A 13285-nucleotide genomic window follows, 5' to 3' on the forward strand; every position below is an offset into this window, starting at 1 on the left:
CCATAAATTTGGCAGACATTAAGACATTATTAATGTCAATTCATGTCTGTGAATCTGCAGTCCTGGGAAAATGCCTTCACGTCAATAAACTCAACAATAATTATGTAATATACCTCTTAAAAAATTGAAAACGTATTCAATATATATATATCTATATATAAACTTCCAATACATACACAGGAAATAACTTGTAAATTACCAGTTTGATCACATGCATGAGTCACACAGCTGATCGTAAGGAACACCCATTCACGTTGAATAAGACCTCGCGAGACTTCAGCCATAGCGAACACTCATAAGCACTTGCACAACCGCGTCCTCTTCGTTCGTCCTCAGTGCAGGATAACGAAGCTGTCTTTGCTCTACCGGCTCCGTAAACCGGGCGTTTTAATCAGAGTCTAACTTTAGATCACCTCCGCTGCTGTCATCCTGACCGCCACGCGCCAGCCGAAGAGCATTACGCCATTGAAGCGGGACGTTTTTATTCGGTAAGTTTCTTATTTTCCTATCCCCATCTTGACTTCTGGGTGTAGCCTCTAAGCTAACGTTAGCAAGGCTGCTAACGTTAGCTTAGAGGGCAGCCGGCGAAGATCACGAGCGTTCCCGCTAGTGTTGAGACTTCGCCAGTCGGTCTGACATTAGCTACGGTTTATAAATACGCTGTTACCCTAAACGGTTATTGTAATGACAGTCTCACGTGTGACTGACCGGTCGTGACACTCGCTCTCTCAATGTGTTATAACGTCCAACCTGAAAGCCTCTCGGACTCTTTACGTAAAACCACTTCACAGAGCTCGCGGACGCTTGGAAAATATTCCCAGTTTTTGTAAAATTGCCGGCTTATAATAGCAGGTTGTCCAGAGGCTTGTGTCAATGCCGCATGCTTTTATTTCACCTTTCAAGTAGTGGGTCCAAATAGAGTAAAAAGTAAAAGCAACGAATACGAAATACGATCTTAATCAACACGAGTAATACCGGTAGACGATAGCTTTTCCAAAAATCAGTTTAGTTGCACTAAAGTGTGCGCCTTGTGTAAGAACTTTTAAGTGCGCGGAAAAAGCTGTGTGAGCGATTACTCTGTCTAGGAATGTTCAGACCTTCAGCCCGGGGAAGGCTTATGACACAGGCAGTACTTGGAATATTTCCCATTCCTACGTGATGGCACTTAATAAGTGACGTCATCTGAACCCAGCGCTATTTGCTGCGGGCAGGTAAACGCCCTGCTAAAGGGTTCTCCTTGCGCTCCACTGCGGACGTTTTCAAAAACCCTTTCGACTGTCTCCTTTTTAGACATCTGGACAATCGTCACCACTGCAGACATGGATGTGATCGTGCGTCGCTGTCCATTCCTGGCTCGCATGCCTCAGGCCTTCTTCCAGCAGTCCAAGAAGTCTATGGTGGTGTACGCCCAGCGATGCCCCCTCATGATGGAGCTGGCCGCTAAACCGATGGCTCCCCCAATAGCTCGGGCACTCTGCTCATCCTCCTCCTCCCACCAGAAGACCGAGGACATCACGTCGGCTGGTGAAGGTGAGGGTGGCAAAGGAGTAGATGCAGCATTTGTCTTTTTTAATGCAGTTTATAAAGTAAACTACTACCCAGGTGACTCAATGGCTGACAGAATCTATTGCCTTGTACGGTTTTCTTTGAAGATGTTCCGTAATAACCTAACTCACAACTGGTCTGCACATTAGCTTGTTAGGATTTCACTTGTACTGTACTGTTAATTTATATTGCACACATTTGATTTAATTAAATTTTTTTGTACAACCTGCTCAGTTTTGCACATTTCCCCTTACCTCATTTCTGCCTTATTTTTATTTCATGTGCATTTATGTAAATATTGTAATTTTATTTTAATTTTAAAATTGGTCGGCTTTCCAGAAAAGCCAAGCATGAGAACTTCAATACACAGGTGGCGTGTATTTGACAATAAAATCTTTGAATTGAAGAATTGAATAGTTGAAACCTCCTATTGACCACTTGTAGGCCCTAAACAAGATGGGGAGCCGAAGCTGCCCGGTGGCCACCCTGTGCCGTCCTCCGGCCAGGCATCGGCCTCTAAATGCCCTTTCCTGGCGGCTGAGATGGGCCAAAAGAACAGCAGTGTGGTCCGCCAGGTCAGCATGGAGTTCCAAGAAGATGTTCAGGAAGTCCGCACGGTCAAGAAAGGTAAGACTTGTTTGGAAACCGATTAGGCTTTTGATGAGTCTGATTAATCACATTTTTTTTCACATTTTTTTTGTTTATTGTGCTAACATCACAACCCCCTTTTTTTTTTTTTGCAGAGCTGTCTCCAGCCCAGCTGAAGCCGTCCTTTGCCAGCAACATTAAGGGCAGCGGAGAGAAGAAAACTAATCTAATGACGACCCTCCTGAAACAGAGACCTAAAGGCATCTCCCACCTGCTGCAGGACAACTTGCCAGGCAGTTGTAAGTTCTATTTGGATGCTATTGCAATTTATTTGTATGGAAAAGGATTTATGCAGAACTGCAGCCTTGTTAAGCAACCACATTGTCCTCACACATTACATCACACTAGCAACAACCTCCGTCCTGCTTCTCTTGAGTAAGGTGTGCCTAGGCTTCATGTTACGGGTTGCTACATCCTTCACAATGCAAGCCGCAATTAAGCAAGCCTTGCCTTCCTGTTCCGTTACAGGGTCCCGCTACCAGTACGACGAGTTTTTCGAGAGGAAGATCGAGGAGAAGAAGAGTGACCACACTTATCGCGTGTTCAAGACCGTGAACCGCCTGGCCCAAGAGTTCCCCATGGCCGACAACTTCACCGCCTCCTTAGAGGAGAAGAGTGACGTGTCTGTCTGGTGCAGCAACGACTACCTGGGCATGAGTCGACACCCTCGGGTCGTGCAGTCCATTATGTGAGTTCTGGTGTTGACGAGACGTTGTGTGTGTGTGTGTTGTAGGAAATACCGTCCTTTGGGTATGGATGTGTTTACATGTAATGAGACAAATGTTTTTCTCGGCTGTCCACGTGTCACATGGGACGATTTAGCCGAACAGAGAAAGGGGGAAAAACTCCCAAAAGCTAAGACCCCGCCCATAATCACAATCAACACCCAGGTGTTCCTGTCCATTGTTTGTTTGGGCGTGGGTCTGCTACCCTTATCACGTAAACCTCACGGGTCCCAACGAGGTGGGGCTTTTTTCTTTTTCCTTTTCAACTTGCATGAGCTTGCCCAGCTCCGGTATCACCAGTAGTAACGCCCAGAAACAAGACGTCCCTTACTACAACTCAAGTTACATCTTTCCATCTTGAGTGGCCCGACGGCACAAAAAGGTGTTGAAGCTTAAAGCTTAAGCTTCCTCCTTTTTTTTTTTTTAGGGAGACTTTACAAAAGCACGGCTCGGGGGCCGGAGGCACCAGGAACATCTCTGGGACCAGTAAGTTCCACGTTGAACTTGAACAAGAACTGGCTGACCTTCACAAGAAAGACGCCGCACTGCTCTTCACCTCCTGCTTTGTTGCCAATGACTCCACCCTCTTCACCCTCGCCAAGATGCTACCGGGTACAAAATAAAAAATATTTATATCTATATATGTTTCCAGTAAATCCACCGCTCTTGTATGTTTAGAAGTTGGTCATTAGTTCATGCTGTGGTGCAAAGTCTCATCCTCGCTTTCCCATTTTTCTACTGAACGGTTCTAGGTTGTGAGATCTACTCTGATGCGGGCAACCACGCCTCAATGATCATGGGTATCCGCAACAGCGGTGCTAAGAAAGTTGTTTTCCGCCACAATGACGTGGCCCATCTGCGAGAGGTTCTACAGAAGGGCGACCCCACCAAACCGAAGATAGTGGCCTTTGAGACCGTCCATTCCATGGATGGTAAGTTGGGGCATTATTTTTTTTTAAACTTGTTTATTATCTAGTTGTTGGGTATCCTTGTGCTGGCAGGATTATTACAGCTACGTATTTGCTCCCACAAGAACATCATTTAAAAATGTTATCTAGCCATGTATATGTAATTTGGCTAATAAATAAACTATTCTTTGTGGAAAACAGGCGCTGTGTGTCCTCTGGAGGAGATGTGCGACCTGGCTCACGAGTTTGGGGCCATCACCTTCGTAGACGAGGTTCACGCCGTGGGACTATATGGTGCCAGAGGAGGGGGCATTGGAGACCGGGACGGCATCATGCACAAGATGGATATCATCTCGGGGACATTAGGTGAGCATGTAACCTCTTGTTGAACTAAATACGGATGACTAACTAAGCATTGATGATTTTTGTTTTGTGGTTCTCAAACCTCGAGCGGCATTTATGTGACACAATATGCCACAGGGCTTAAAGAAGCCAGAGCAGCTCTGTGGTTGCTAGGCGACTGTGGGCTCTTGTACCGCTCTTATTGAATTACTCCCGGGGTCTGTGCGTCGCTGTCAAGCTGAGAGGACAATTATTTCCAACTCTGAGCGTTCCGGCCCCTGTCCTCCTGCCGCTGCCATTTCCGAGTGATCTACTTTGTGAGATTACAGGGGAGGCTGTTCTAGACCACTGGACATAACGTTGTGACTTTTCATCAAAGAACGCTAAGTCATGTCCCTGGAGCTTTCGCAACAACCTTGATCAAAGAATAACCCCCCCCTGTGCACCATGTCCTCTTGCAGGCAAGGCTTTCGGCTGTGTGGGCGGTTACATCGCAAGCACGGCTTCCCTGGTGGACACGGTGCGCTCCTACGCCGCAGGCTTCATCTTTACCACCTCTCTGCCGCCGATGCTGCTAAACGGCGCCAGGAACTCCATCCAGATCCTCAAAGGGCAGGAGGGCCGCACTCTGAGACGCAAACACCAGCGCAACGTCAAGCTGCTCCGGCAGATGCTGATGGACTCGGGGCTGCCAGTGGTGCACTGCCCCAGCCACATCATCCCAATCCGGGTAATCTCTCGCTTCGCCGCGTTCGTTTTGAAATAACGTACCAGGAAGTCCTAGGTGTGTCTCCCGGTGCGGCGCCGTTCTAATCCCGTGCGTTTCTATCTGTAGGTGGCGGACGCGGAGAAAAACACAGAGGTGTGTGACATCATGATGAGTCGCCACAACATCTACGTCCAGGCAATCAACTATCCCACCGTTGCCAGGGGCGACGAGCTCCTGCGCATCGCCCCGACGCCTCACCACACCCCTGAGATGATGAAATACTTTGTTGGTAAGAGCACAGTAATCCATGTAATGTGCTGTTGGACGTGATACTTTGCCTCATTTGCATTGGAGTCCGGAGGCGTTTTAAGACCAGATTATAAACTGTTTGTCAAAACACTCACCTCTGTGGTTAATCTGTATGCATTTGGTATCTGACCGTAACCTTTTGCTTGGTAATAATCATTCAACCGTTTTCCCTCCACAGAGAGGCTGGTGGACACATGGAAGGAGGTGGGCCTGGAGGTGAAGCCCCACTCCTCGGCAGAGTGCACCTTCTGCCAGCAGCCGCTGCACTTTGAAGTGATGAGCGATCGTGAAAAGTCTTACTTCAGCGGCCTCAGCCACCCCATCTCAGCCTGCGCATAACACTGTCTACCGCCGGCTGGAGATGCCACTTACATACTGAACACCCATTCCAACTGTCACTGTCATAGAATGTATTGCCATTGATAAGTTCTTCTATGCATTATTTAATATATTCTATGTTCTATATGCCCAGAATAAAGTACGAGATTGGAAACTAAGTCAATGTCATTTTTCTTTCTGTTTATTCAGATGATTGCTTAATAGGGAACCGTTGTTTAAGAGGATGATGCACCTCTGCAAATATGAAACCGTGTACTAGATTTCATTCAGCACTTCTGGTTCTTTGTCTTGTGCACGTTGTCATTTAAATCAACGTAGTTAGGTTGCGGGTTAAGATTGTTGTACCACTCACAGCCATAATAATTACACAATACAAAATGGGTGCAGGATGCTTTAACGGAGCAGCTTGTGTTCGTTGGATGAACCAAGTAAACTGACACCTGCCTCTGCTGCTCCGATAAATGGGGTCACAACGGTTTGACTCAGCGAATGACCGAATGAATCTTGGCGCTGATCTTAGAATCCATTTGAACCTTTGATCCACTAGCCAACGTGTCCTTGTGCTTAATATAAGACACTGACCGCTTTCCTGATAAATACATGGACGCAGTTAGTCTTTTAAATGGAACTTGTTTTTCTGACATGTTTGATTACAATTTTACTTTCTGAATTAAGTAGATTTAGAATTGAAGTTTGGAAAATAAAACATTGATTTAACCAGATGGGAGGATTTTACAAGCACCTCAACCAACAACTGCAACATTGTGCAAGTTATGGAAAGTTGAGTTTCATTTATATACCACTATAATGCAATAGAATTCAAAATGCGGATATATATATAATATATTGCAAATAGTCTTTCTCTAGGCTTCGTGAGGACTTCAGCTGCTGCTCTTTGTCGAGGTTTTTCGGGAGACGTGTTGTGAAGTGTACAGAAGATAAATGCATGTGACATAATGCCGTGAAGGGTCTGAGGTCATGTAATTGGAACCTTTTGTTTGCCTGAGAATCAATGTAGCAGGAGGAGGATTTCACCTCTTCTATTAAGTCATCCTGCAAGGTGTGTGTGTCTCGGGTCGACACATCCCGACCTCCCTCTAAATTCACACGGAGGTGACATAAGTGTTGCCGTGATACATGAGGTGACCCAGATCCACAAAATTCAATCGTAATGCTCAAAACCACACAATCCACATAAGCCAGAGCTCTACACGGGTGGCTCATGTTCGCTGGGTTTGCAGAGCCGAGACAAAAACACAGTGACAGACTCACAAACACGTCTTATGACACGGTTTGGATCCGTCTCTTTGTAGTCAATTGAACTCTAAATTAAAACCGGATGGATATATGTGAACAATGAGGACACCTATCACACTGAAATGCTTCAGCACACATCAAACTCGAGTCATTTCCTGTTTTTGGATGAGTGTGAGCCTACGTTGCTGTGAACACGCGCATGCATTGGAAAGCTTATTCATTTGACTGTTTCCCAGCTGGTCAGGTGTCGTAAAGGCCACCAGCGCTGCTCCGAAAATGGAAGTGAGAAATATTTGCAGCTGTTCCACAGAGCTGATGTTGCCACTGCTGCTTGTCGGTTCCTCATTAAACTTGAATCGATGAACGATGAAGTTGCAGGGGATTCAGTATCTCGCTGCACAAACACAACGTGCTCGTGTTATGAAAAAGGAATATTTCTATAAACTATATTAGAATTGTAAAATTGTATATGCAATGTTAAATATTCTTATGTCAGATAATAGAAAAGGAAGATATAGGCACAGATTTACAGTTGTAATTAGTTTCATTTTGACTCCACTTACAAGTACCTCAAGTTTTGGTCTCAGCTTTTGTGAATCCCCAACATGCGTGACCTGGATAACCTGGAAAGAAATGTAAAATACTCCAGTTGTTTTTGAACCCATAACACAATGCTTTGTTCTCGTGAAATCTCTGTCTGTTGTCATCGCGTGTCTGTTTGGCTGATTAAAACAGCATTACATTTCAAAGTTTTACACATTCCTCTGTGACTTCAGCTCGATGCAGCTGGGTTTTGAAAACAATAAATCCCTTATTGGGCATCGCAGTGTCATCCTTCATCGCTGACTTTGGAAGAACTGGAATGGACCAGTTCATAAGGCTGCGTGTTGCTCAGAGAGGCCCAAAGTCCCCAACAATGCCGACTCAAATAGAGACGACAAAGCGATGCGCAGGCCGATACTCGGCGTCCTCTCTTTCTTTCCGTGTTTGAATACGATACTAGTTGGAGGTTTCATCAAAATTGTTATTTGAATCGTCATTCTAATTTTTTGGGGGGTTATCTTTGATACTGCGCTCATTATCTTACAGCTGCCATGGTGGTCCTGAAAACTGCAAGTCCTTGGGGCCTCCGGGAATGTGGCCCTGGGACTCTGTCCCGGTTACGGCTCGTTTGAAAGGCGAATAGAGCCCGCATGAATTGCGTTCAATCGTATGCGTAGAAAAGCGCCGCAGGGTTTTCTCCGCACTGTGTTTGGGTGAAGATAATAAGTTAGTGTGAATGCTGCCTAGCAGTCACTGTGCTGATCGCCTTCAGATCTGTGGAGGCCCGGTCCGTCACGTTGTGTTTAGTTACAGTGCAAAAAAATCTATCTATGCTTCAAAAGACTTGGTATTGCTCACTGATTCATCGCGCATGAGCTCTCCCTTTGCATCAATAACTCAGTATTTGAAAAACAGAGCGTCTGTGTCGCATACAGATCAAGTTAAAAAGCAAATAGGGTTTGCCAGTGGGTTTACCAAATCACCAATGAAATGGATCACACATGAGGAGGAGGAAAGCAGTATTGAAGGTCGACAGAGGGAACTTTGAGTCAGACTAAATGACCTCATTTTGCAGATGTATTGACATTCAGCATCAAGGACACGGGGTGATTGCTCTGGCAATTACACAATTCGCTCTTTTCTCTCACCGTTGCCACACAAAATGAAGAAATAATGATAATCCTCAGGGGACCATAATAAAGACAACAAAAGTATTGAAGTCACAAAGGACAAATGACTCCGTAAACAAATCCCTGCTGAGTTTGAGTAAGATAAATACTGCAGGTTTGTCCGTTTTGTACTGAATATTTTATTTATTATTTTATTGTGCAGTTTCACTTCTTACTGAAAATGATTTGAAAACCTCCATTAATGACAAAACATATGCAGCTACACGTATTATGTTCACCCAACAAATCTACTTATTCTCATTTGATCTTCTTGTTTTAATCTTTAATCCTGTTTGCTGTTACACAACCAATCCTTTCTAAGGAATCACAGTTTTACTCGGTAAACACCGGCAGTCTTTACTGGGTTCTAAATTCATTCATTCCCTATCATTCATTAAAAAGAAAAATCTGATTTTTTATTCTGGAAATACTTTTAAAGTTGCCCTGAGAAGAGTGACGTTTCGGGTTCCCATCGGCCTTGCTGCAATGCTCACGGACAAAGACGAGTCTGGCGGACGTCCAGGCTCCCCGAGCTGGACATTCTCCGTCCCCCTGTGGCCCCTCAGCCCCCCCCCCCGCGTCCCTGGTTAGAAACACCAAAAGCTTACAGATAACAGAAACAGACAGCACATTAGTATCTCTAGCGTTTGAAGCGAGTCTTCTCTATTTGTTTTCTTTTTCTAACTCTAAAGTATGCGAGCCTCCCATGTCAAGGACATGTGCTGAATTCCCCTCCTGGCAGCAGCAGCAGCGCTGCGTGTTTGCAGCCTTGCTTGCTGGTAAAGCCGGCCTTCGCCCCCACGCCCTCCTGGCTCGGCACCAGGAACGAGGATGTGCAAAGGTAAAATACCACCGGGAAATGTCACCCAGCCCGGATCACCGGTGACCTCACAGCCTTTTAGACCTCGCCGAACTTCCCCGTTCCTTTTGTCATTTAAATTGGTGAACAAAAGATAATAGGAGCTCTAAAAATAATCTAGAAGACGTGAGACTTTTCAATCCGAGCTTAAACATTATGGCTTTTCAATCCCACGCGACTCGACTGAGAGCAGCTGCCCATTTCGGCTGCTTTCATCATTGGCAACAAAGCAGCGACATGACGGTCACGGTGTTCCTCCATTGGAGGCGTTTTAGTGGGAGAGAGAAAGAGCGCGCGCTTGTGTTTACAGGATAAATGCATGTGCGTGACATCAAACCTGATGAAGAGATAACATCCGCAGGGCCTTGGGTTAAACACGCCATTTCCCTTTCTTCCTTATTTGTAGTGCGTAGGCTAAGTGGTAAAGAACTTTCGGTAAACAAAACCTGTCACGCACCACAACATCGTCATAGCTCGGGATGGCTGCGATTATTTGATTTCACAATCACTGTAAAACTTGCTCAGTCTCAGCTTAAATATACTGAGGCGTAAACTTAGAAGTATTGTATACTTGTATTACTATAGAAGGAATTATAGTCTGTGTGTTGGGAACTGCAGTCCAGTGTTTCCTGTCAGCTTGTTTCCACACAATGCAGGTAAAAGGGGATTATTTATCAGACACCCTGAAACTTTACCCTGGAGAACGAGAGGCGCCGCAGCAGTTGGATTTTTTATTTTTTTTGCTGCATTGTTCACTTCATTTTCCAGTCGTAGTTCACATTTATTTTCTTAGTACAGTAGTCTTTTGTTGTTGGTTATCTTTGCTTCATAAACTAAAAACAAGGAAGTCAGCTGCTTTGCAGCAAACACATTCCTCCCCGCTGCAGCAGGAAGTGCTCACCGCCAGCGCGACCTGCGAACTCTGACCCGTCCCAGTTCTGGGAACGGGACACAGCGGAAGCCACGACTCACACTTGCGAATATATTTTTATTTAATACATTTCATTATTCAGAAAATTAAGAATGAAAATCTGACATTGACCTCGAATAGCTTTTGTACCTCACACCAAATATAAATAAATAAATAATACATATACATACATGTACCATGAGATCCTTCAACATAGTGCAGTGATTCTTTGATTGTGTTTGATGCTGAAGAAGGAGCCGTCCTGACCGTGAATTTATTTTTAACTCAAAAATGTTTTTGTTTATTTAAAAGGATCCCCATTAGCTGACGCTGAGGCGACAGCTAGTCTTCCTGGGGTCCAAAAAAAATAAAAATAATAATACATAAACGAACAGTAATCACAATCACAATTACTCACATATATCATATATAAATACACACAAAAGACAAGAAAAAGTAACAATTCTGAAAGTACTGATTAAAGTAATAAAAAATAATGCAAAACACCAGGACACATGATACAACCTCGCTCAACCATTCCAGACGATGGAATTACCAAATTACCAAAATGATAAAAATAATTGGTCATTTATCTGTTTGGGTTTTCAGCACTCGAATGAGACGGCCATCTGCCCGGTTGTTCAATTTCTAAACCCTCCTTCTCGATCAGATGTTATCCTAATAAGTTAAACGTAAGCCTTCCATGGCTTCAGATCTCGCTTAATCCAAAATCGAGCGCAACATTGTGCATAAAGAAATGACTAATCATAATAAACACAACATTTATAAGATGACAATAGCAGTAGAAGATCAGTAGAAGTCCGGGCAAATTAAAACAGTAGATTTCAGCTCTTTCTCCAGTACATTTGCTATGAGGCGACACTTTGTCACCCAACTCTGCCATCACAGTTAGAGAAAAGAGAGCCAAAGGTTGTGCGTTGAGCAACACACTACTTGTGTGTGTGATTAGATTATGAGAACATGGTCCTGTATATTCCCAAGAATTGTCTGAGTCAAACCATAACGTAACTGACAGCACCCCATGTGGCTCTACGGGTTTGTCACATTTCCTCATTCCTTGAACGAGGTATTTGTTTCACTTTTGTCTCTAAAAATAAACCAGCACTACTGCGACGGCAGCCATGCTTAACGCATGGAATGAGTTTAACTCAAATGTATTGTGAGTTACATTTTTGTCAGAGACAAAAGAAATTGAACTGCTATGAAATAACATATGACTATCCCCATGTAACTTATTTGAGTATTTCTATTACCTTTGTTGATAGCTTGCTCTTTTATAGTCTTGGTTACCGACATGTCGTCAGTAGACGTTCACATGACTCACGCGGCTCACCCTCATTATTTCAAAGTGCGATAAGTTGTTGTTGTGAAGTCACTTTTTATTACCAGACAAGTTGTCTCAACATAAGGATTTAAACTGGAGCACGAAATACCGGAGACCAAGAGGAATATAGATACAGCTTTTATATATAAATATAAATAATATGATTAAGTCGGTTTCTATTTCAGCGTCATCAAACATAGTGATAAAAACCCACTTTTTAGATTAAAAAATGACAGCACATCATGTCTGTACCTGAAATAATGAATACCTTCACTTTAGCAGCAACTGATTATTCACTTGGACTTCAGCATTTTAACTTGAAAGGACTTACTGATTGATTACTTTCCCAAACCCAAAGTCTGCCACAAATGATTAATTTACTGGATCAACTTTAACGCTTTTGGGACGTAGGTCGTCACTGTGACTTGGTGCCACCTCTGCTCCACAAAGTAAAAGTTGAAAGTAGGAGAGATAAGATTGGAGTTTAAACAGCCGCAATAATCTACTCAAGGACTACTGATAAAAAGAAATAACGTCAGAAACATCTTCTCTTACTGAGAGCCCATTTCCATTTGATTGCATCCTTCTTCCCTTCAACAATAAGCACAACGGCCTTGAGCCAAGACTCTTTGGCCTTTTTAAGATAATTGGAAAGGGTTGAATTTTTGAAAGTTCAAAGCCTTTACGCATGTAAACCTCTGCACGGCATAGAAAGGATTCCCCCCTCTGTGTGCGTGTGTGTGTGTGTGTGTGTGTGTGTGTGTACAAACCCTTAACAGTTGCGGTAAAAAGATCCCTGTTGTCATTTTTTTCTTCCTCCTTCCTTCTTCTGATCATCTACTGACACAATAATCAGAACAAACATACACATTCCCATTAAAGAGCAGAATGTTCGGTTGTATTGTCCTGATTTACAACGCGGTGAATAGACGTGGTGCAGCGGTGTCTGATTACTGTAACTAGACGGGATAAAAAGCAATGCAGGATGTATAATTCCCTTTCAATGAAAATGCAGGTGAGGCTGCAGAAGGGGAAATTTATATATAATGTATTTCTTTCAGTAAGCCATTTGAATGAATCAACACTGCACCCTACTATTTATTTGATTACAGTATGTGAGGAAATTCTTGACACTCCCAAAATCTGAAATATGTTTTGTAAGAGGAAGGAAATATCTTTAACCACAGAGAATGAAGCGTAATAAAAGCCTGATCTCAGGCTCAGAGGTTTTTCAAATTATATTTTGATAACAGCGTTTGCGAAAGGCTTGAATTGTATCGGCGAGCAAATATTGAACTTCTTTGAAATACTAAATTCACTTGGTAGACATTTGGCGCTTGTGTTACCAGGTGAAAAGCAGACCGTTTTTGTGAATATATCCTAAACCAGAAACATGACTAACACGCCGTGTAAGCGAGATAACCAGATAATTACTACTTCTTGGATGAGGCGGCGAAGGGAACTTTATAAGGTATTCGAGGTGTGACTTGTTGGTTGACAACCACCCACTTAAAACGCCACCATAAGGGATTTCATGAATATAAAAGGACAACAAAGTGCATTGTATAATGACGGAATTATCCTTTAAATAATACACTGCAATTGTTGTTTTTTGCTGACATTACAGCTATTGCTTACTCTTTCCATCTGCCTACAATGTGCTTATTTTGCACAAAC

At 43.5% G+C, this 13285-nt stretch overlaps 1 protein-coding gene across 1 annotated transcript; it reads left to right on the forward strand.

The window, feature by feature from the left end:
• The first annotated feature begins 277 nt into the window (after positions 1 to 277).
• Positions 278 to 5683, forward strand: alas1 (aminolevulinate, delta-, synthase 1). Its single transcript, XM_040204265.2, has 11 exons — positions 278 to 488; positions 1291 to 1530; positions 1990 to 2172; positions 2289 to 2432; positions 2662 to 2881; positions 3346 to 3530; positions 3671 to 3850; positions 4028 to 4192; positions 4630 to 4898; positions 5004 to 5166; positions 5365 to 5683. The coding sequence occupies exons 2-11, from the start codon at positions 1320 to 1322 to the stop codon at positions 5523 to 5525; spliced, it is 1881 nt and encodes a 626-aa protein (XP_040060199.2). The 5' UTR covers positions 278 to 488; positions 1291 to 1319; the 3' UTR covers positions 5526 to 5683.
• Positions 5684 to 13285: the final 7602 nt, after the last annotated feature.

Source organism: Gasterosteus aculeatus, chromosome 17, assembly GCF_964276395.1.
Source record: "Gasterosteus aculeatus chromosome 17, fGasAcu3.hap1.1, whole genome shotgun sequence".
NCBI lineage: Eukaryota > Metazoa > Chordata > Actinopteri > Perciformes > Gasterosteidae > Gasterosteus > Gasterosteus aculeatus.

Excerpts from the sequence above, each read along its gene's own strand:
- alas1 (XM_040204265.2), top strand. The coding sequence starts at position 1,320 with ATGGATGTGATCGTGCGTCGCTGTCCATTCCTGGCTCGCATGCCTCAG. Across the intron at positions 4,193-4,629 it reads TATCATCTCGGGGACATTAG|GCAAGGCTTTCGGCTGTGTG; the intron begins GTGAGCATGTAA and ends GTCCTCTTGCAG. Across the intron at positions 4,899-5,003 it reads GCCACATCATCCCAATCCGG|GTGGCGGACGCGGAGAAAAA; the intron begins GTAATCTCTCGC and ends TTCTATCTGTAG.